Genomic DNA, 23,398 nt, shown 5'->3' with positions numbered 1-23,398 from the left:
TGCCAATTCTATAACCCTACGCAGGAAACACAATAAGGATGCTACTCAGGTATGCAACATCCAAATTCTGCAGGCTCAGAACCAACTCATTACTGATTTGGTGAATCAGTCTAATCATAAAAGGAGACAAGTGATTTGCTTTGAACTATTCTTCAAAAAAAAAATCCTACTGTGGGACAACCTATGATAAGCTGAAGGATCCTAAAAATGTCACTATCGAGTCTGTCAAATAAAAGTGTAAATGCACTTTAGTTAAGGTGACCAGATAGCAAGTGTGAAAAATCAGGATTTTTTTCCAGTGTAGGGAAGTGGCATATATAAGACAAAGCCCCTAATACCCTGACAGTCCCAACAATATCTGAACATCAGATCAGTTCTAACTTTAGTGCACCCATCCCCATAGTAGTTGGGCACTATTTAACACTTAAGGGATCCATCAATTCCCTCTACGGGTGCCCCAATTTCCCTTCCCTCCTGCAGCTGGAGTGGGACACAGAGGGGGAGTTTGCGGTGTGCCTTGCCCCCTCTCCTCTCTGAGAATGGGGGAGGATTGCACTGCACATGTCAGTCAAGGGGGCACTGTGTGTCACCGCTGAGGTGCGCGCTGTCAGAAATTGTTCCCGGCTGGCAAGGAAGCGCTGTGTGTGTGGAATGCAGCCAGATTTCTCCCTGCTTTTTCCCAGTAGACAAACGTGGTGGGGGGAGTGGTGCTCGCCCCCACCCGCCCATGGTCCTCTGTGCCCCCCTAGGGGGCTGTGACGGGGGAGCGAGAAGCAACACCAAGTGCTCCATATATCCAGGTCACTGTCCTGCTGTGCTGTGAGGTGAGCGTCAGGAGCTGCTGCTTTCCTGCCCTGGCTTTACACAGCCCAGGTGGGGAAAGTGTCCTGGATGCTAGGGGCCCTGGCGCTGGTCCTGGCTCTCGCCTCACAACCCCTAGGGGTGCACGGAGGAAAAGCAGCGGGGGGCGGAGAGCTGCCAGTTGCGCCATGCATCTAGGTCAGTTTCCCCACTTGAGCGCAGGAGGGGGTAGAGGGGCTAGAGGTACAGGGCTCGGAGCAAAGCGGCACAGTGTAGGAGTTAGGAGGGAAAGGGGAGGTGGGGAGCCTGGGGAACTTAGGGACACTGAGGGGCATCCAAGGGGTCCAGGGGCACCAAAATACAAGTTCACCCAAGGAGGGCACCATTTCCCCCAAGGGCAGCCCTGCGTGTCACACGTTTCCCCGGCACTACCCCTGTGAGGACGGGGGAATTTGCTGCGGGCATTTCAAGGCTGTTGCTGCTTCTCATCCCAGGGGCACCCCTGGGCCCGGCTGTCCGGGATCAGCCCGGCCAGCCGCAGCTGCGTCTCTTCCCTGCCCCCGGCCACTCTCCCCCCTCCCCGCTGCGGCTGGGAGGAACCCACAGGAGCCGTCGAGGCCCCGCCCACCTCTCTCCCCAGCTGCTGGGCATGGCCCTTGCGCATGCGCCAGCTCTGGGCCCGCACGCTCCTTTCCGCCGGGGCAGCCTCTGCCGGCTGGGAGGCTCCTTCCCACACCGAACGGGCGCGCCCTGGTGCTGTCGGGAGCGCGCGCGGCTGGAAGGCCGTTGTTGGCTGTGGCCCCTAGTCAGCCGCCGAGCAGCGCTGCGGGGTCTCGTACGCGCGCAACTGCTCGGGAGCTGTATCCCCTTCCTCTCCCCTCCCCCCCCCCGCCAGAGGCGCCCCGAGGGGCTGGAAGGAGCCGACGCAGGAGCGGACTTATCCCCTAGGTAGGTTCAGGGCGGGAGCGGGGGCCTGCCAGGCTGTGGGTCCCGACCCCGCAGGGCGCCCCCTGTGTCACGGTGCAGCAGCCCCGCCCTGGGGCTCCCCTCTGCTGGGGTACCCCGCGTGTGCTGCCCGCTGCCTGCGCCTGGCTCCCCTTTCGCCCGCCGGCGTGCCCGGTTGTGCTGTGAAAGGGCAAAGTCTCTTCGCCTCCCCCTGCGGCCCCTTCCCACGGGGACGTTCCGGTGGCGAGGCCAGGCCAGGCCAGGCCCGAAGTGGGGCTGAGCCGGGCGCTCAAATCAACCAGTGTCTCTGGGAAGAGGCGAGCGCTCCTGATACAGCCAAGCGGCGATAATGCCCCCCCCCCCCCCTTGCGTACATTGCCACCTCGCTTGGGTGTGCTGCGTTTGTCCGGGTTAGCCTGGCAGCTCTTCGGGACGAGGGCCCCTTGCCTCTGTGGCAATGCAAGAGTACGCGGTGCTTTAGACAAGGGTAAGTATAGCTTTGCACGTAAGTGTCCCTGCCCCAAAGGGCTTGCAGTCTGAGGGGTGAATGGGTACATTGCAATACAGTAGCACCCCATTTACCCGTTGTCTGGCTCTCCGGATTAACCAAACCACCCGAGCGCCAGACAGGAACAGAGTAAGGGAAATTGACGCTGTCCGTCGCGGGTGGCGGGGCTCAGGCCGACAGCCCCGAAATCCCCCACCCATTCTTCTGTTTATCTGAATTTTTGTTTATCTGATGTGGCCCCAATCCCAATTAGATCGGATAAATCGGCTTCCATTGTGTAATATTATACAGGAGAGTGAGGGCTGTGAGCTTCACAGCTGGAATGCTTCAGAGAACAGCTGGGTTTTCAGAAGTTCTTTCAGGGCAAGGAGTGTGCTTTGTTTAGGTTTGCAAATGGATCTGTACATGTACATTACTTTATAAATATTAACTTTGCTCTGTATTCACGTAGTGAGTGTGTAATAAGGAAAAATAAAGATGGAAGGCTGGTGAGTGTAGTTATAATGTCAAAAAGAAGAGGAGTACTTGTGGCACCTTAGAGACTAACCAATTTATTTGAGCATAAGCACAAAAGCTTATGCTCAAATAAATTGGTTAGTCTCTAAGGTGCCACAAGTACTCCTCTTCTTTTTGCGAATACAGACTAACACAGCTGTTACTCTGAAACCTGTCGTTATAATGTCAGTAATCTTGGTGCTGCCCAAATTTCATCAGCTTCTGAAATGCAGTGTTTTGGAGGTATCAAAATATCATACATTTCCTTCCACATTAATAGCTTTATTTGGAGTAGTCCACTGAGGAGAGAGTTTATTATTCAAAAGGTACTCTTAACTTCTGCTTTCATATTCGTTTGATGTTTCAAGTAGCTCCCCAGCAGTTACAGGAAAAATCGGGAAAAAAGAGCTGTTAGAATGTATAACATTGGAGCATGCAATAATAATGTAAAAACATAGTGTAGGACAGTGGTTCTCAACCATTTTTCATTTGAAATGGAGGTGCAGCAGACCCCTTTAGAATTCTTAGACATAGTCTGCGGACCCCCAGGTGTCCATGGGCCATAGGTTCAGAACCACTGGTCTAGGAAATCTGAGCTCTCCTAAAGAATGACATAAGGCCAAAAAACAGAACAAAAACCCCACATGCCCAATACAATAAGAAATAATGTGAGATATCACAGTTTTAAAGATCATTGCAAATTCAGAAGGTATTTTAGAAATCCTTTAGTTTGGCAAAGATTACATAAAAAAACCTAAATTCCCGATCTGTCAAACACTTAGCCGCATGCTTTTCTTTGCAGGATTGGGGCCTCATATTGTGGACATGATTGCATCATAGTTAAAGGGACACTTAAAATCATGTATGAAACAAACAGATTTCTTTAACTATGTTTGTAATTATGACCTGTATTCAGCTGGTTCATGCAGGGAGAACTCCATGGATTTGATTGAAGGATACTGGCCTTTGTTGTTCACATTAAGTGCAAGAATTCTAAAACTCCAGTTAGCTTGTCTTTGTTTTTTCTATTCTTAAAGCTCGCACTTTTCTTAGTATCGATACTGAGAAATCAGACAGTTTCACTTTCATATTCTTAGGGGTATAATGTTTGGAATTCAAACAATATAGGTTTTAGTCTAAAAACATTTCATTAGACTCATCTTAATGATGAAAAATCATTTCTGTTGGTTGATGTGTATAGGCTTTATACAATCTTGTTTGTATGAAATGTAAATTGTGGGTTAAATTTAAGTTGGCCGTGTCCATTTACATTGAAGAAGCATATTTAATGTCAAGTTAACAGGACACTAGATTCCAAATATATACATAATATTACATATACTATATTAGCCTAAAAATGTTTGTCAGACTCTTGTTGATTTTACTTTATTTTAATATACGGGCGAGAGTCTTCAGTCAGACAGAAGATGAGGTTGCTGAACAGGAGCCTTGGAAATAGCCTTGATTATTGGGGTTGGTTGAAGGGTGTCAGATTTTCTAAGCCTGCATTTACAATAGTGTGTGTACATTTGCATGTTGTCTTTATTTAATTAGCCACGTGCACATACCTCTTTTTTTATATATACATTGGTCATTTGCTTGCCTAAAGTGCATGTGCAAAAGTGTGCATGCAATTGTGTATCTAATTTGAAATCCAGTCATTGTTTCCTCAACTGTTGGAGCTCAGGTGTTCTTGGATTTATGTTAAAGAGGATGACAACTTCTATTTTTATGAGTACCTAATGCTAACCATTTTGTGGCATATCAAAGCATTACTTGGAAGAGGCTGCTATCACCCACCCTTCAGCTGGGGATGAATGCAACAAGGGCAGCTGCCTATTAGCAAGCATGGGGAAATTGTTGGCTTTATAATGAAAGGTATGTGATGTCTTAGAATGATGATTAAATTTGATCCTGAGACCATGTACAATGGGAGAGTCCAATTCATGTGCCAGTGATTTTAAAAGGATACTACTGATATCTGTTTATATTAGGGCTATCAATTAATCACAGTTAACTCACATGATTTAACTCAAAGAAATTAATTGCAATTAAAAAAATTAATTGTGATCAATTGTGGTTTTAATCACACTGTTAAACAATAGAATACCAATTGAAATGTATTAAATATTTTGGATGTTTTTCTACATTTTCAAATATATTGATTTCTATTGCAGCACAGAATACCAAGTGTACAGTGCTCACTTTATATTATTAATTTTTTATTACAAATATATGCACTTTAAAAATGATAAACAAAAGAAATAGTATTTTTAGTTCACCTCATACAAGTACTGTAGTGCAGTCTCTTTATCATGAAAGTGCAACTTACAAATGTAGATTATTTTTGTTATATAACTGCACTCAAAAACAAAACAATTTAAAACTTCAGAGCCTACAGGTCCACTCAGTTCTACTTCTTATTCATCCAATCGCTAAGGGAAACAAGTTTGTTTATATTTACGGGAGATAATGCTGCCGGCTTTTTATTTACAATTTCACCTGAAAGTGAAAACAGGCACTTTCAGAGCCAGCATTGCAAGGTATTTATGTGCCATGTATGCTAAACATTCATAAGCCCCTTCATGCTTCGGCTGCCATTCCAGAGGAGATGCTTCTATGCTGATGACACTCGTTAAAAAAATAATACGTCAATTAACTTTTGACTGAATGCCTTGAGGGAGAATAGTATGTCTCTTTGTTTTACCCGCATTCTGCCATTATTTCATGTTATAACAGTCTTGGATGATGGCCCAGCACATGTTGTTTGTTTTAAGAACACTTTCACTACAGATCTGACAAAACGCAAAGACTATACCAATGTGAGATTTCTAAGGATAGCTACAGCACTCAACCCAAGGTTTAAGAAACTGAAGTGCCTTCCAAAATCTGAGCGGGACGAGGTGTGGAGCATGCTTTCAGAAGTCTTAAAAAAGCAACACTCCATTGCAGAAACTACAGCACCTGAACCATCAAAAGGGAAAATCAACCTTCTGCTGGTGGCATCTGACTCAGATGGTGAACGTGAACATACGTTGGTCTGTACTGCTTTGGATTGTTATTGAGCAGAACCCATCATCAGGATGGATGCATGTCCTCTAGCATGGTGGTTGAAGATGAAGGGACATATGAATCTTTAGCGCATCTGGCACCTAAATATCTTGCAACGCCGGCTACAACAGTGCCATGCGAACGTCAGTTCTCACTTTCAGGTGACATTGTGAACAAGAAGCAGGCAGCATTATCTACTGCAAATGTACACAAACTTGTTTATCTGAGTGATTGGCCGAACAAGAAGTAGGACTGAGTGCACTTATAGGCTCTAAAGTTTTACTTTGTTTTATTTTTGAATGCAGTTATTTTTTGTACATAATTCTATATTTGTAAGTTCAACTTTCTTGATAAAGAGATTGCAGCACAGTACTTGTATTAGGTGACTTGAAAAATACTGTTTCTTTGGTTTTTTTACAGCACAAATATTTGTAATCAAAAATAAATATAAAGTGAGCACTGTACACTTTGTATTCTGTGTTGTAATAGAAATGAATATATTTGAAAATGTAGAAAACATCAAAACCTATTTAAATAAATGGTATTCTATTATTGTTTAACAGTGCGATTAATTTTTTTAATTGCTTGACATTCCTAGTTTATATTTTTAGAAAATATTTGTGGATCACAGGTCCCAAAGAATTGTTTTGAAGATGTGGGACAGTGTTGAAAGGAATGTGGAGCGTTCGTCGGAACTGCTGGTTTTATAGGAAAAACAAATACAAAACAGAAAACAGTAAAACATTTAAGTGTATGTAAGACTGGAAGGGACCTAGTTAAGTTATCAAGTCAAGTTTCCTGCACTGTTGCAGGATTACATATTCTCTAGACCATTCTTGACAGGAGTTTTTCTAACCTGTTCTTAAAAACCTCCAGTGATGGAGATTTCACAGCCTCCCTTAGTAATTTGTTCCAGTGCTTAATTACCCTTACAGTTAGGAAGTTTTTCCTTCTGTCTAACCTAAATCTCTGTTCCTGCAATTTTAAGTCCATTTCTTCTTGGCCTGTTCGTGGTGGTTAAGGAGAACAATTTATCACCCGTCTCTTTATAACAGCCTTTTACGTACTTGAAGACTGTTATCATGTCCCCGCTCAGTCTTCTTTTCTCTAGACTAAACAAACCCATTTTTTCAGTCTTTCCTCGTAGGTCATGTTTTAATTATTTCATCTAGTTTCCAAAATTCGTCATGATTTCTTTGCAGATATGCTTGCATATCCTTCCCTGGGGACTACACCTTGATGTGGTGAATGCCTGTGACCTACGTTCCCTGTAAGCTGCGCAGCAGCCTATTTAGCGCTGCATAGGCACTCAGGGAAACCACCTGGGGACCTGTTGGGGGAGGGACACCCCAACCTAGCCCGGCCTCCAACCTGCCACGGCTGGGACGGCCCCTTGGCCCCAACTATGCCGTGGCCTGGACCTGCTGTGGGCGGGGTGCCTCAACCCTTAATCTGGGCGGCTCCAGCCCCGAACCCGGACGACCCCAGCCTGGACCTGCTAGGGCCGGGGGGAGGGATGCCTATCCTGCGGCCCCAGCCCCGGAGCTGCCACAGTGGGGAGGGGCGCCTCTGTCCCCCAGCCGAGGTGCTGCTGCGGGGGGAGAGAGCTGGGGGGAGTCCCTCAGCTGGAACCTTCACACCCCTGCATCCCAACCCTCTGCTCCAGTCCTGAGTCCCCTCCCATACTCCGAACCTCTTGGCCCCACCCCCGCCACATGAATTTTGTTATGTGCACCAATATGACATCACCTCCCTATTGGTGCGCATAACAAAAGTCATTCCTCACATGGGTGCGGAAAAATTAAGAGGGAACACTGCCTGTGACCTTGAGAGCTGTGCCATCAGGATTAACTCTTTTGGCAGGGCTACCGAAGTTGGACAGGTCAGAGGATCGGGACCAGACAAAAAGCAGTCCATTGGTCCTCCAGTTTGGGGGTTGAGTGATAGACCAATAAACTATTCTCGTAAAAAAGAAAAAAAAAGTTGTAGGAACAGAACAAGGTAGCCATTGTGGTCAGGGACGGCAGAGCCATGCTTGTGCCTTAGGAAACGTTTGATGGTATGAGAAGGGTTAAGATGTAGTTGCATATAGTATTCTCATAGAATCATAGAACTGGAAGGGACCTCGAGAGGTCATCTAGTCCAGTCCCCTGCACTCAAGGCAGGACTAAGTATTATCTAGACCGTCCCTGACAGGTGTTTGTCCAACATGATCTTAAAAATCCCCGATGATGGAGATTCCACAACCTCCATAGGCAATTAATTCCAGTGCTTAACCACTCTGACAGGAAGTTTTTCCTAATGTCCAACTAAAACCGCCCTTGCTACAATTTAAGCCCATTGCTTCTTGTCCTATCCACAGAAGTTAAGAAGAAAAAATTTTCTCCTTCCTTCTTGTAACAACCTTTTATGTACTTGAAAACTGTTACCAGTTTTCTCTCTTCCTCCATTGTGAGATGTCCAGTTGAAGAGCAATACCATGTAATTATAACTTGAAAAGAGGTACTGCTTTGTGAAAGATAAATTGTCTCTTTTTGTTACCCTCGAGTGCTTGTTTTTTCACTTGCTCCTTTCATACAACTCAATTATGAAAAAGTTGAATGTCCAGACTCTAAATGGCAGTATGTTTTTGCAGTTCCTTGTGCTGCTGTTGTGGATGTTGAATGATCAGGAGCTGCAATGAGAATCTCTTTAACAGAGGAACATAAAATGTGGGCCATGTGATCAGAGGGAGCAGGTCTACAAATAGCTTACTGCTAGCTTCCGTTAGGGAAAATAGTTTCTGTAGAGTTTGATTATTTAATTAAGACAAAAATTTGGGAAATTGTACATCAGGCCTGTGAGTCTCTGTGTCAAATTCAAGAAAAGAAAGGTCTTCAAGAATTTCTAGAAATTTCCTGTCTTATTCCAGAGCTAACCCCTCCTTAGCCTTGGGACCTGTGACTATATAATGAGTAGTTTAGCATATCTGCTTCTTTGCTATTGTATTTCAGTAACAATTTTGATACAGGAGGTATAGGTCTGTTAATTTGGCCCATCATTCCTGGCAAATGAAATTGAAATTATACAAGGTCATTATTTTGAACCTTTTTCTGAGCTAATCTGAGTCTCTGTAATTCTTTTTTTGAAAATCCAATATTTTGACAACTACCTTTTTGAATATATAGTTATTAACTTCTGAGAACTGATAGCATTTATTGTGACCATTGATCCTTAATGTTCCCCATGTTCCATGTGCTGTATTTACCATATGTGTGTTATTGACCAATAGGATTATGTGTAAAATAACCTCTGTGCTTCAAAGTCTAGATTCAGCAAAGTACATGTATATCTTTTAAGTACCTGGGTAGTTCCTATGACTTCAGTGGAACTACAGGTGTTCTTAAAGCTATGCATATACCTAAATTCTTTGCTGAATCTGGGCCTAGTTGCAACAACAAACTGTTAAGGACTGCTGTGCAAGCTTCTTCAAGAGAAGAGTATTTCCAGGCCTTGAAAAAAATGCGTCAATTGCTTATTAACTGGGGAGGGAGATTGGGGTGTGGTGCTAAAGCTGCTAGCCAGTAGTAGGTATTAAGACTCAGATGGACATCACCAGAGATGTACCTGGACAACAGCCTACTGAGAAGCTCCAATCCATCTTTTATATCCTGTCATCCTCCAGCTAGTATGTGCTGGATACATTTGAAACTCCATTCCACTCTTAATGCTTGAAGATATAAGAAATGTTTTGTCTCTTCTCCTTCTCTGGAACCCACAGGCTGTTGTAAGTGGATTGGCGTCTGCTTTCCAGGGATAATTCTAGCACTTTCCTGTGCTGCTGCTCATACTTTTCTTCAGCAGCAGCAGTGTGAAATTAATATGATCCCTGACGTTTTCACAGCTGTCCATAGGATTCTGAATAATGGCAGTGAAACTGGTCAGTTGTCTTAATTTCAATCTGTTGCTGCTTGGCAAAACTAGAAGCAACAGCAGCAGACTCATTGAACTGTTAGTCTTCAGATTCCAGGTGACAGCACTGCATAGGTTTACAATCAATTTGCATTTGGAAAATTGTCTTTGCAATCACAAAGACTATAAAAAAAATTCCGAGTTCTTCAATTGTACTGAAATTGTTGATATGTAGGCTCTAAGGAAAGTTTCCCGCTTACCACAGGAGAATGGATTTTTCAAGCCTTTTGTGTACTCTTCTTCTTTCACTTTGCAGTTTTCATGGTCTTAATTAATGATTAATTATAACTTCCAAGAAACATTTTGTTCAAGAGGAAAAAGTACTCCTGGTGTTAACTTCATTTGAAAAATAAGTGGTGTTGACTAGAAAGTTTTGGATGATGATTGAACTAGGCAGAAGAAACGAGTGAGTTGCTTTCTCTGATTAAAATAAGCAATTGATCTCTTAAAACCACCACAAGACATCTTTTTACATGGCTTTTTACATGGCATTCTTGGGGCAGGAACAAAGGGATGTTTTATAAAACTGAATAGACACTTTAAGCCATCTGCAGAACCCCTAGTGAGCAGAGTTGCAAGTAATGTGACTTCTGCAAACTCTTCAGCTATAGCACAGTAAAAGATCTATCTGGATATCTAATTAGTGTTATCTACTATTGACTAATATTAATCCATTTTACAGAGATTTGGGTACTGCCAGCAAAACAGCAAGATGAGTAGTCGTCGAAAGTGTGCGCCTCCACTGAGGATGGATGAGGAGAAAAAGAAGCAACTCTGTTGGAATATGCATGAAGACCGAAGGAATGAGGTGATAATATTGGATGATAACATTGATGAAGACCACCCTGTTCCAGGTCCAAGCACCTCTTCTGTATCCTTTGTTATAGATGATGATAGCATTGATGAAGGACCGTCTTACAAAGAAAACGGAGGGTCAAAGTCAGTGGGTTTCTCAACAGATGAAGGAGAAGACTCTTGCTCCATCTTGACCTCTATATCTGTACAGCTAAATATTGTAGTCTCGCCTTACCATTCAGACAATTCCTGGAAAGCTTTACTTGGAGAATTTGTTCTTCAGCTTCTTCTTGAGAAAATTCTTATTGAGAAGATCCATAAAAGGAGTTTTACTTTGATGAGAGCAGATTCTGGTGATCAGCTGCAAATTTGTGTTCATGCAAGAAGTGGAGAAGAGGGAGGTGATGAGGAAAAAGAAAGCCTAGGTGATTATGAAGAGGGCATATTGGTGGAATCATCCCTCAGTAGTGAAACGTTAGAAGACTTGAGGTGGTTGCAAAAGAAGAAGGTAATTGGACTTTATCAAAGACCTAGAGAAGACCAAGCTTTAAAGGTATTTGCTCATGCAGTTTATTTTAAGAGGGATTTTAAAATAAAAATAGCTCATTTTGTGTTTGGTACCATAAAATAGAAAGTTAGGTGAACATTTGACAAGCCCAGGTCCCACCACACACTTTTATAATACAGTGCAAAGTATACTCTTCAGCTGTTACCTGCATACATGTTTTCAATGTTTTGGGAATAATTGCCTTTAATCATTACATATTAAGATCACTTAAAATGAATTTAGAAACCATCTGAGTTCCTAAGTGTTCCATACTAAAATCTTGTATGGGGTTAAGAGATTAACTCTATCCATAGCCACCAGTCTTCAAAATTTTCCAAATGTGGCTTCCTAACTTATAAGCATTGTTCTAGTTTGGTTTTTGTCCTCTAAATCTATTTTAATTCCTTAATCATTTTAATTTCTTGCAAATATGTTTCACAGGTTGGGATTTACCTTCTGGAACCTGGTTTAAGCAAATCAGAGTTTCTCAGTGATGGAGGTGGGAGAATAAAAAAGGCCAACCAGCTGATTCAGAAACTAATGGAAAAGTACTACAACTTTATAATTCCAGGTAACATAATCTGTCCATCATGCAGTTGAATGTTACTGCAGAACTGTTTTACTATTAAAGTTTTTCTTAAATTCAATGATATTTTTAAGGAAAAGGCAAGAAGTATACAGCATTTTTGTCTGTCATGACAACTGCCTTTGTCAGGAAATAATAGTCTTCACCACCATAAATATCTTACCCTCCTCATGGACAGTAATTTATCTTCATAACACCCTTCTGAAATAAGGAAGGTGGTATAGCATTTTCATTTTACCAATGGGAAACTGAGGCAAAGAGGTTTTGGTCCCAATCCAATGCATTGCAGTCAATGAAAAGACTCAATAAAATTATGTGGGTGCTAGGTTTGTCTGTGATCACACACAAAGTCTCTAGCAGAACCAGGAACTGATCCAGATATCCTTTCAGAGTTGCAGCCGTGTTAGTCTGTATCTGCAAAAAGAAAAGGAGTACTTGTGGCACCTTAGAGACTAACATTTATTTGAGCATAAGCTTTTGTCCTTTGTTCCCAGTCTAGTGCCTTGACCACACCACTCTTCTCTCCTAACCACCAATGGATTTTGGTTACCGGAGACAAAATAATCTAGAGAAATGTGTGAATAGGGGAATTGTATAGGGGAAAGACAAAGATGTTCTGCGTATGGGATAAAACACTAGTTCTAAATCTGGTATGGAAGGTTACTGGTAGATTTCTATCAGAAAGGTTGCTGCTCTAGACAAAGTAATCACCCTCTTACTTTTATGACTAATGTTCACAACATTTAACTAAAATCCTACAACTCAATAAAAACTGGAATGTGATGACTTGGAAATCAGGTAATTTTCACAGTGTCTTTTTGAATGTGCATTTTTGTGGGTTGGGGCTTATTGTGTATCACGCTACAGCTCTTGAAGTTTAAAGTTTAAGTATTAAAGATTAAACTTCCCATTTTTTCCTTAAAGATCCTGCACAGGTACATCTTTATCTACAATTCAGTTTATTTTTTTAATCACATTTCCATTACCCCCTTGATATCTAGGTGCTGAATTAAAGCACAAGTTCAGAGCACCAAAAGTTTTCTGTGTCCATTTGCCTGGAATACCAGAATATATTAATTTATATTTTAAGGAACTTGATTTTTTTTTTTATAGATGGTGTTCCAGGGGAGTTTTATTTAAAAAGTTTTTTTTTTTTCCTTTGGCTCTGCTGCAAATGCTATGAGGCCCACAGAAACTAAAGTGAGACACATACCTTCTCCCACCCTGCATTTTATGAGAGGAAGACTTAACTTTGATTTTTTTTTAACAACTTCCCCTGCGGGGTTTCAGTGCATTTTGTCTCATTCATGTATTTTAATTGATTTTGAGATCTTGAGGGGTAGGGATTGTCTGTGTCTTTCATAATGGCAAGACAGAATCTGTGCGTAATAAAATAAACAAAACCCCCAGCTCCAGTTATTTAGCAAAACTCACTGAAATCTACCAACTTAAATACTAAGGCAAAATATGTCATTTATAAACCTTTGTGGTGGTCCTAAACAGAGATTGTAGAATTAACTGGGTCCTTCCTGATAACTTACTTGTAGAGATCTTTATTTTGTCTACTTTAACAGCTATCCTTTATAATAGGCTATTCCTGTGTCTGCTATAATGCAAATACTTCAGACTACTACTTTTTGGTTTAGTAGACTCATAGCCCTAGGCTATCCATAAATTGAGCTAGCCTTGTTCAAGGGATGAAAAATAGTTGGTCTGTGCTATAAAATCCAATGAGAATAAAGAATGTAAATGTAAATGCAATGTGCTGTTCATATATTTATTCTGTTTAAGGGTCAGCGCTCTGGGGTTTGTTCTTTCATCAATACATGGGCACATATGTGACATAACTTTTCAGAAATTAAATGACATCTGGATACATTATGTCCCCAGGCTTCTCAGGAAGAATAAGCCCTTTAGTTTTTGCAGGGCATGGTCTGCTTTCGTAACCAAATACGAACATAAATACATTTCCCATTAATCTAGACAAAAGGGGGAGATAGTCTTTATTATTTTTGAGAAGTGATACCAAATTGTAAATGTACACATTTTAATATTCAACCTTAAGAAAAGTTCCTCTGAAAACTGTCCAGTAAGTGACACTGTTTTAGAAACTGAGAGAAACTCCACTGTGGTGGGTAAAATGGCTAAAATACTGAAAACCACAACCTCCAACGTCTGACAGAAGATTAATTTGAAACATAGGGTCTACAGAGAAATAGAACATTTAGAATCCCAGTCTTTCTGAGAATTAAAGGTATTGAGATGTAATGTGTTACATGTTTATTGAATCACATTTTAAAATGGTATAATGGGTAATATTGAATATTCATTTGTGCTTTTAATTAATAGTGTGGAGGAAAGCTTTAACAAAGCTTTTAAAATGATCTATTTATACAGTAAATACAGCTATTTTTCCCTCACTAAAATGTTTGAAAATATGAGTAGCTGTGTGATTACATTATTGAAGAGCACAAATAAGAAATGTGTGGACAGTATATATCCAATTGTACTAAATATTGTTTTATATAAAAACTTAATCTGTTTTTCATCACGTACTAGTCTCATGTTAATAAAATCCCAGATGGTTTCAACAATTTACATGTAAGTCAAAAGTGCCCTGAGCTGAGTATTTGACAATAAGGGTATGTCCACATTGCCGTAAAAGACCTGCGGCTGACCTGGGTCAGCTAACTCAGGCTTGTGAGGCTTGGGCTGTGGTGCTATAAAATGGTAGTATAGACACTGGGACTCGGACCAATGTCTACGCTGCAATTTTATGGCCCCGCTAGCCCAAGTTAGCTAACATGGGCCAGCCGCGACTGTGCTGTGAGTCTTCTATTGCAGTATAGAATGTATCATAAGAGCTCCATAAATCCTTGTCTCTTTTATTTGTTGAACTTTAGCAACCAATGGGCTAATTTATCATTAGCACTGACAACTTGTAGTTTTGCTAATCCACATGCTAACTTTGCCCACGTCTACTACATGTCAAAATTTCACTTTCAGAAAGAACCCTAGTCTGTCTTCTCTCCAGGTCCCCTTATTTCTTTCCATTCACATGATGCTGAAGCCATCTCTGCTGCCTTAGATATATATATTTTTAAAATATCTCTTACTCACAGAATCAATATAGAATTTGTGCTTACCAGATGAGAGCATCAGTACATCACATCTGATAACCTCTCTCCAGTGGTGGCTGATCATGGTATAGAAGAAGGCAAAACTACTCTGCCTCTAGTATTAATTATGTGGCCCCACTGTTTGCACCTGTGCTTTATAAAATACATAGTTGGGCAGCCCCAGGAATTTTATAATATAAGGCCCTGATCCTGTAATAATTTCTGTATGAGAAGACCCTTACACCCATGAGGAGGCCAGTTGACTTTGTCATTGTAGTATTGGGGCCTAAATTGTTTGTCTAGAATACAAAGTATCAGAAAAACAAACAAACAAAAAAAAGGGGTGAAGGCAGGAACAAAAATAATACCCCAAACAATTTGTGTACTGTGACGTTGTAAAAGAGTATGCATAAGAAATCTTTTGACTCCAGTATTGATCACTGTGGGCCAGATCCACAAAGGGACTTTGGTGCTGAAGCATTCAGTGTTGCAGGACCTAACTTTTAGGTGCCTATAAAATCACTAGAATGACACTAATCCACAAGATTGAGTTAGGCAGCTAGGCTCCTATACAGTGAATGAGGGAGACAGATGCTTTAGAATGTGATCCACAAAAGCTAGAATGCTAGGCAGAGGACTGCTTAAGCTAGCCAGTGGGAGATCTTGGGAGAGGTGTGACCTAAGCTCCTCCTCACTTTGAGATAGGCACCTAAGTCTAGGATTGCTATCTGTGCTAGCAATCCACTAATGAGATCCTGTGTCTTGGAGTCAGGCAGTGTAAGCACCTATGTAGTTTCTTGGCAGAATGAATTAGGAACCTGCCCGCCGTTACACAAAATGGCCAGAGGAGGAGGTGCCTACCTTACAACTTTTAGCCCAGTGATTAGAGCACTCACCAAGAATATGGGAGACTCAGGTTCATTTCCCCTTGCTTCTCTGCCAGAGGATTTGAACACGGGTTTCCCACCTCTCGGGAGTGCTCTAATCACACTGCTAAGGGATATTCTGATGTGGGGGAGGGCATCTCTATCATGGTCTCCTGTTGAAGTTGTTTCACTATGGATAAATAATAGAAGAGTGATTGGAGTCTTTCTCCTCACATGTTCTGAACCACTGGACTATAGAGTTATTTTCTGTCTGGCCCAAAGCCTGTTCCACTGTGGGGTGGATAAATACTTAAATGGTCATTGGGCGAAAATGACACTCTAATCCAGCGGTTCTCAGCCTGCGGGCTGTATGCGGTCCAATTAGCACACAGCTGCGGCCCAGCTCAGGTGTGTGCTAAAGGCTGCGGGCTCCCAACTGCCCTGCCACACGGCAGGCTCCGGGCTTTTGTCTGCCTTGCCTTGCGGCGGGCTCCGGGCAGCCACCTGGCCCCGCCCCCCCCCCCAACGTCTGGGTGTGGACAGCCGGCTGCCTCCCGGCCCCCAACCAGGCCAGGCTCAGGAGCTAGCTGCCGCCCCACCCTGTACAGTGGGAGTCGGGGTCCCTGCCTCCCGCCCCACACTCAGCTCTCTGCTTCTGGCCCCACTCTGTGGAGCGATCCATGGGCGGAGGGCTCTGAGCATGGGGGCGGTTTCGGTGTGGGGCACTGATTTTAAACCTGCAGCCCAGATAACACTCTTTGGGCTGCATATGCGGCCCAGAATGATAAATAGGTTGAGAACTACTGCTCTAATCCAATGCTTAGGGCACCCACCTGGGTTGCAGAAGATTCTGGGTCTGGTCCTCCTGCTCAAATCATTTTTTCTTTATTTATCCACAGTAGAACAGCTTCAACAGGAGAGATTGTGGGAGGCATCCTGCTGCAATAAAAATATCCCATAGCTCATAGGTAAGAGCATTCTCCTGAGAGGTGTGAGACCCTTTATGAGAAGGCAGACCCTGCCTGGAGCACCCTCCTGTGATATGCTGCAGCACAGCAGGTGCGCCTATCTCAGTTTCCCCTCTCAGGTAACCCAGATGACTTCACTTCAGACTCTCTGTTTAAACAATACCCCTCGTGAAGAGCAGTTCATTACCAAATATAGTGCAAATAGTCTTTAACAAAAGTTCTAAAGCCTAGTTCATGTCATCCCCAGTGTATATAGTCCTGAAAACTGTACTCTTTGTCGTGGGAACCCCCACAGCCTCTCTGCTGGGAGATCACTGTCTCCCTGGTATGGTGTCTTCTGCCATGCTTAGGCTCCCTATCCATCCTTTTCCAACTCTCTGCCAGGACAGCCACCCTTATCCTTCTAGCTGGAGTGCAATCCCACTTTTCCCAGTGAGAACCCCCACAGCCTTTCTGTTAGGAGTGTCCTTGTCAGGGGAGCATCCCTCAGTCTCTCTGGCCCTCTCACTGTTCCTCTGGGGTCCAGCTCTCCAGCCTTGGAGATGTCAGTGGGTAAGTTCCTCTGCTGCCGCCCCTGCCTTCAGCCACCTCCGGCCCTTGCTCAAGCTCTCAGCCAGCAGGCATCTGCCTCTACTGCTCTTTCTGCTTTCATCCCTCTCTGGCCCCGAGACTCTGGCTTGGGGACACCAGCTAGCAAACCCCTCTTTCTGCTCTGCTGCCTACAGCGCTCTCCCAAAAATACTATCTCCTAGCCAATTCCTTCCTCTTCACAGGGAGGGCCTGCAGAGTACTTTCTGCTCTTTGCATCTTTCCTCAAAAACCTCCTCCATTTTCCTGACTGATTCTCACTCATTTGGTCTCTCCCTGGCCTTTTATAGCCCCTAGGTGGTTCTCTGCCCTCTTAGATGCTCCCAGTTTGGCCAATTATTCTGACACAGGGATGCTGGAACTGCCTCATTTACAGGGGCTAAGCACCCTGTGACATCTCTATTCAATTCTTTTCAACTTCTCTGGCAGAAAGAGGGGAATTTAACCAAGGTCTCCCATATCCCAGGCGAGTGCTCTGACCACTGGGTTAGAACTTATAGGTGGCACCACCACCATCTCCTCTGGTGGCCAGATTTTGAATGGAAGCCAATCCAATAGGTGGCCTCTGAGCAGGCCTACCTGATCAGTCCCCACATGCAACTTGGGCAGTTGATTACCTATCTTCCCTAGGTTCATGAATCACTTTGGGGCTTAGGCAGGAGATAGGCATCTGCACACCTAGGGTGAGGTGGCAGAGTGCATGTCCAGAGGCAGAAACTTAGGTGCAAAGAGAACTTGTAGGTGCTGAGAGAACTTGTACTCTGAAAACTTAGGTGCTGAGTGAGTTTAGGCACTTGTAGGGTTTGGTGGGAGTTTTGTGAAGTCTAAAACTGGACTTAGGTGGCTAAGTCTGGGGTTTAGGTGCCTACGTACCTTTGTGGAGCAGGGCCTTTATCCTCTAAAATGTGAGATTTGATCACCCTTATTTTAGCATGGAAATGTTGATGGTCTTAAAATGATCTTCCAGACCTTTCTTAATTTCTAGCATAGTATTTTATTCTATGATTATATGTTGCATGAAGGAAGCAAATTTTCCCCATTATCTGTCATTGCTCATCTCTTTCGAAAGTTTATATTTTATTTTGTTAAGAGTTTAAATATGTTTTAATTCCACATTTGAACAACCACCAATATTATGGAAGCCCTCTTTGCTTTCTGTTGGAAACATTTTTGGTTGTCAACTTGCACTCATTCCAAAAATAGGTAATTACTAATTAAGTAAGGGTAATTACTTAATTATTCCTCTCCTTGAAGTTCAGGGAGGATGCTGTGAAGAGAGGCATCATGTTAATGAGAAGATAATGCTTAAATGAAATGCAGAAAAAGAGCTTCTCTTCCCTTTCCTATACCAAGTGAAAATTGTGATTTTAAAAAAAAAAAGACATTTAACTCACCAGAAAGAAAGGACAAATGGCAACTCAGATCTTTTATATTGAGACCTGATTCTATGGTGTTCATGTGTCTTGCTTTCGGTGAACTGGTGAAAAATTTAATCACGATACATGCTATGCAAAGGGAGATGAACTTAATTTAGTTGTGCGTGTTTCATAGAACATAGAATCATGGAACCATAAGGTTAGAAAGGAATGCAAGGGTCATCTAGTCTAACTCCCTGTCAAAATGCAGGATTTGTTATGTCTAAACCATCCAAGACAGATGACTATTCAGTCTGTTTTTGAAAACTTCCAGTGAAGGAGCTTCCACGACTTCCCTAGGCAGTTTGTTCCAATGTCTTACTGTTCTTACAGTTAAGAAGTTTTTCCTGAGATTTAATCTAAATCTGCTATACTGTAGTTTGAACTCATTGCCTCTTGTCCTGCCCCGTCCTCTGTGGCAAGAGAAAACAATTTTTCTCCGTCTTTTTTTTATAACAGCCTTTCAAGTATTTGAAGACCACGATCATCTTCCCCCGTTAATCTCCTCTTTTTCCAAACTGAACATACCCAGTTCTTTCAGCCGTTGCTCATATGGCTTGCATTCATCTTTGTCATTCACCTCTGGATCCTTTCTAGTTTTTCTGCATCCTTCCTATACAGCGGTGAACAAAACTGGACATAATACTCCAGCTGAGGCCTAACTAGCACAGAGTAGAGTGGTATTATAACTTCCTGTGACTTGCATGCTGTGCCTCTGTTAATGCAACCCAAAATTGCATTTGATGTTTTTGCAACAGCATCACATTGTTGACTCACGTTGAGGTTGTGATCCACCAGATCTCCCAGATCCCTCTCAGCAAGGCTGCTGCCAAGCCAGTTATCCCCATTCTGTATTTGTGCCTTTGGTTTTTCTTCCCTAAGCATAGCAAGTTACATTTGTCTTTGTAGAATTTCATTTTGTTGTCTATAGCCCATTTTTCCAATTTCTCAAGATCCCTTTGAATTTTAGCTCTGTTCTCCAAAGCGTTTGCAGCCCTACCTAGTTTTGTGTTCTTTGCAAATTTGATAGGTGTGCTTTCTATTCCTACACACAGGTCATTAATAAAGACGTTAAATAACTCTGACCCAGAACAGATAGCTGTGGGACCCTGCTTGAGACCTCTTTCCAATCTGACATCATTCCATTAATAGTTACTCTTTGTGGTTGGTTAACCAATTATGTATCCACTTAACGGTAGTTCCACCAAGCCTGCATTTCTCCAGCTTACTTGTGATAATGTCACGTGGGACTGTGTCAAATGCCTTGCTAAAGTCCAACATATGTTCACCGCATTCCCCCTATCCACCAATCCAAACTTTGTTGCCCTTTATTGTAAAGCTATTCAGTGTGCTAATCCCTTGCTCATCTTTTTTCTCTTCCTTCCAATAATTTCTTCATATCATTCCTAACAGAGCCTTAACACCTCATGCTTTTAGGATGCCAGCTTTAGTCAGTGTCAAATTGTACCTTGGAAAAAATGTGTTGCAAGGTGTGTTATGTCTCCAGTATTAGCTGCAATTGATAACTTCCTGTGAGATGTACTGTTACTCAAATTAGCAAAGGTTCTAACAACTCTTAATCAGTATCTTTTTTGTTTGTTTGTATCTTTCAATATGGGCGATCATGAGACCATTGATAATTTCTGGATTCATTCTGAATCTCCAGTTGTTACATTGTTGAGTATCTGGTCTATGTTTAGTTAATTTGTTCTATAATAGGAATCAGAGATGGGGAAAATTTACTAGGCTGGGCTGCATATATATCAGAGTCCAGACCCTACCAGTGCAGAATCATTTTCTACAGTACAATTTCTAATGTTGTGTGTAGTCTGATTTTGTTTTTTAAATGACTCAAGAAATTGACCTTTATCCTCTTCTCTTTGGAGGCTGTTTTGTGTTGTAAACTTGCTATGAATTTCTTCATTAAGTGAAGGTAAAGAGGACTGTCATTAGAATTATTGTGAAAGCTCACTGAAGGGAAGCCAAGTAGTTTCCCAATAATTTTCGTAAACACAAACCTTCCTTCCTACAAGGGCCATAAAGTATGAATCCTTCACAGTCCAGAGTTTGATTTTTTTTCCTCTTTCTCTGAGTGTCTATTAACAAATTTAAGATGAGCATTATGTGTAACATAATGTGATTTGGAAATATTCCTGATAAGTTTAAAATAAATTCAGTATGGTTTTCCATTATTTTTATTAAAAAGGAAATTAGGCATGAACTAGAAAAATTAACTATATGACTTGGAAGGGGAACATTATTCTGATATTTTAGAAGTTTCCTGAAGGGAATTCTTCATGGGGAATATGTTCTTTCTCTTGGTGTCAAACTTGGCATTTGGTCTAATCATTCTCTAATTGGAACACATGGCTATGTAACTCAGAAAGAAATGAAAAGAAAAATCTATTACAACAGTGCCGTTGACTTTTCTAGATTTTTAATAAAGGGAAGAATGATAGGTCACTTGACAATTATGTTAGCTAACTATAAGTGGAGGGGAATCACTGAATTTTGCCCTTCCAGAGGGTTAAATCTTCCTCTGTGCGTGTTCTGTGTGAATAGAGAGACTTTGTGAATTAGGGGACAATGTAAAACTATGTTGTGTGTGGTTAGTAATCCATTAATTTAACTGTATGTGTGAAAGCTGTGCTTTTTAGTCTGACTTGATGAACTTAATCATATTAAGGATTAAATTACTTTGAGACATAAATGGTAAGAAGAAATATTCTACAAATACATTAGAAACAAGAGGAAGACCAAAGACAGGGTAGTCCCATACTCAGTGGGGGAGGGGAGACAGTAACAGAAAATGTGGAAATCGTGGAAGTGCTAAATGACAACAAAAAGATTAGTGAACCTACACTATGCAAAACGTAGTGAATGCCAGTGAAAATGAGCGAGGGCTGGATAGTAATTATCTTTGAAAAGTCATGGAAGATGAGAGCGAATCCAGAGGACTGGAAAATGGCACTATATTTGCCCATCTATACAAAGGGAAATAAGGACAACCTTTGAATTTCAGACCAGTCAGCTTAACTTCAGTACCTGGAAAGATAATGGAGCAAATAATCAAGCAATCAGTTTGCAAACACCTAGAAGATGATAAGGTGGTAAGTCATAGCATGGATTTGTAAAGAACAAATTCTGTCAGACCAATCTAATAGCTTTCTTTGTCAGGGTAACAAGCCTTGTGGAGAAGGGGAAGCGATCGATATGGTATATCTTGACTTTAGTAAGACTTCTGATACTGTCTCACAAGACCTTCTCATAAACAAACTAGGGAAATACAACCTAGATGGAGTTCCTATAAGGTGGGTGCATAACTGGTTGGAAAACCATTCCCAGAGAGTAGTTATCAGAGGTTCACAGTCAACCAGGAAGGGCATATCAAGTGGCGTCCCACAAGGATCAGTTCTGGGTCCGGTTCTGTTCAATGACTTCATCAGTTATTTAGATAATAGAGAGTACACTTCTAAAGTTCGCAGACGATACCACACTGGGAGGGGTTGCATGTGCTTTGGAGGATAGGATTAAAATTCAGAATGATCTGGACAAGCTGGAGAAATGGTCTGAAGTAAATAGGATGAAATTCAATAAGGACAAATGCAAAGTACTCCACTTAAGACGGAATAATCAGTTGCACACATACAAAATGGGAAATAATTGGTTAGGAAGGAGTACTACAGAAAGGGATCAGCGGGTCATAGTGGATCACAAGCTAAATATGAGTCAACCGTGAAACACCGTTGCAAAAAAGCAATCATCATTCTTGGGGGTGGTGGTGTATTATCGGGAGTATTGTAAGCAAGACAAAAGAAGTAATTCTTCTGCTCTACTCTGTGCTGATTAGGCCTCAACTGGAGTATTATGTCCAGTTCTGGGCACCACATTTCAAGAAAGATGTGGACAAATTGGAGAAAGTCAAGAGAAGAGCAGCAAATATGATTAACGGTCTAGAAGACATGACCCATGAGGGAACATTAAAAAAAATTGGGTTTGTTTTAGTCTAGAGAAGAGAAGACTGAGAGGGGACATAAGTTTTCAAGTACATAAATGGTTGGGAGGAGGGAGAAAAATTGTTCTTGTTTACCTTTTGAGGACAGGACAAGAAGCAATGGGCTTAAGTTGCAGCAAGAGTGGTTTAGGTTGGATGTTAGGAAGAACCTTCCCATCAAGGTAGTTGAGCGCTGAAATAAATTGTTTAGGGAGGTTGTGGAATCTCCATGATAAGAGCTTTTTAAGAGCTGGTTACACAAACACCTGACAGGTATAGTCTAGATAATACTTAGTCCTGCCGCTAGTGCAGGGGACAGGACTAGATGACCTCTTGAGGTCCCTTCCAGTCCTATGATTCTGTTTTTCAATGAATGTCCTCTCTAAAGAACAACTAAAGTTTTAAACAATATATTATTCTCAGGCTGAGGACAGAATGGGATGTGAGAGTGGTACTTTAGTTTTGTTTTAAATGTTTCAGTATTTAGTTCTCTTTTCAGAAAGTTGAAGCTTGTGTTTGGTAATTTTTTTGTGAAGGGGAGGCAGGATAGGTTTGTAAAGCAAAGGACTGGGAATTGGGAGACCTATTCATAGTTTCAGCACAGCGTTGTTGTATGTTTTGGGGTAAGTCACTTAGACCCATGCACTTTTCTAATACTTAGCTACTTCATGTGATGGTTGTGAAGTTAAACTAATATCTGGAAAATGCATTGAGAGTCTGGAATGGAGGGAGCTCTGTAAATGCAAAGTATTTTATAAGTATTATCTTC

General features: G+C 41.9%; 1 protein-coding gene across 2 annotated transcripts in view; it reads left to right on the top strand.

The window, feature by feature from the left end:
* The first annotated feature begins 1,503 nt into the window (after positions 1-1,503).
* The window catches only part of SHPRH (SNF2 histone linker PHD RING helicase), a 143,035-nt gene continuing 121,140 nt past the window's right edge, over positions 1,504-23,398 (top strand). Inside the window, exons 1-3 of one of the 2 annotated variants that reach the window (XM_084624118.1) lie at positions 1,504-1,749; positions 10,434-11,099; positions 11,535-11,664. In XM_084624118.1, the coding sequence (XP_084480244.1) occupies positions 10,464-11,099; positions 11,535-11,664 (766 nt within the window). In that variant the 5' untranslated portion in view covers positions 1,504-1,749; positions 10,434-10,463. Of the gene's footprint in view, positions 1,750-2,213; positions 2,234-10,433; positions 11,100-11,534; positions 11,665-23,398 lie in introns of those variants that run through there. The other variant, XM_084624119.1, reaches the window with a different exon arrangement.

This window comes from Lepidochelys olivacea (genome assembly GCF_965140295.1).
Source record: "Lepidochelys olivacea isolate rLepOli2 genome assembly, chromosome: 3".
Lineage (NCBI taxonomy): Eukaryota > Metazoa > Chordata > Testudines > Cheloniidae > Lepidochelys > Lepidochelys olivacea.
The sequence above is the reverse complement of the archived record's forward strand: the minus strand, read 5'-3'. Positions and strand labels throughout refer to the sequence as shown.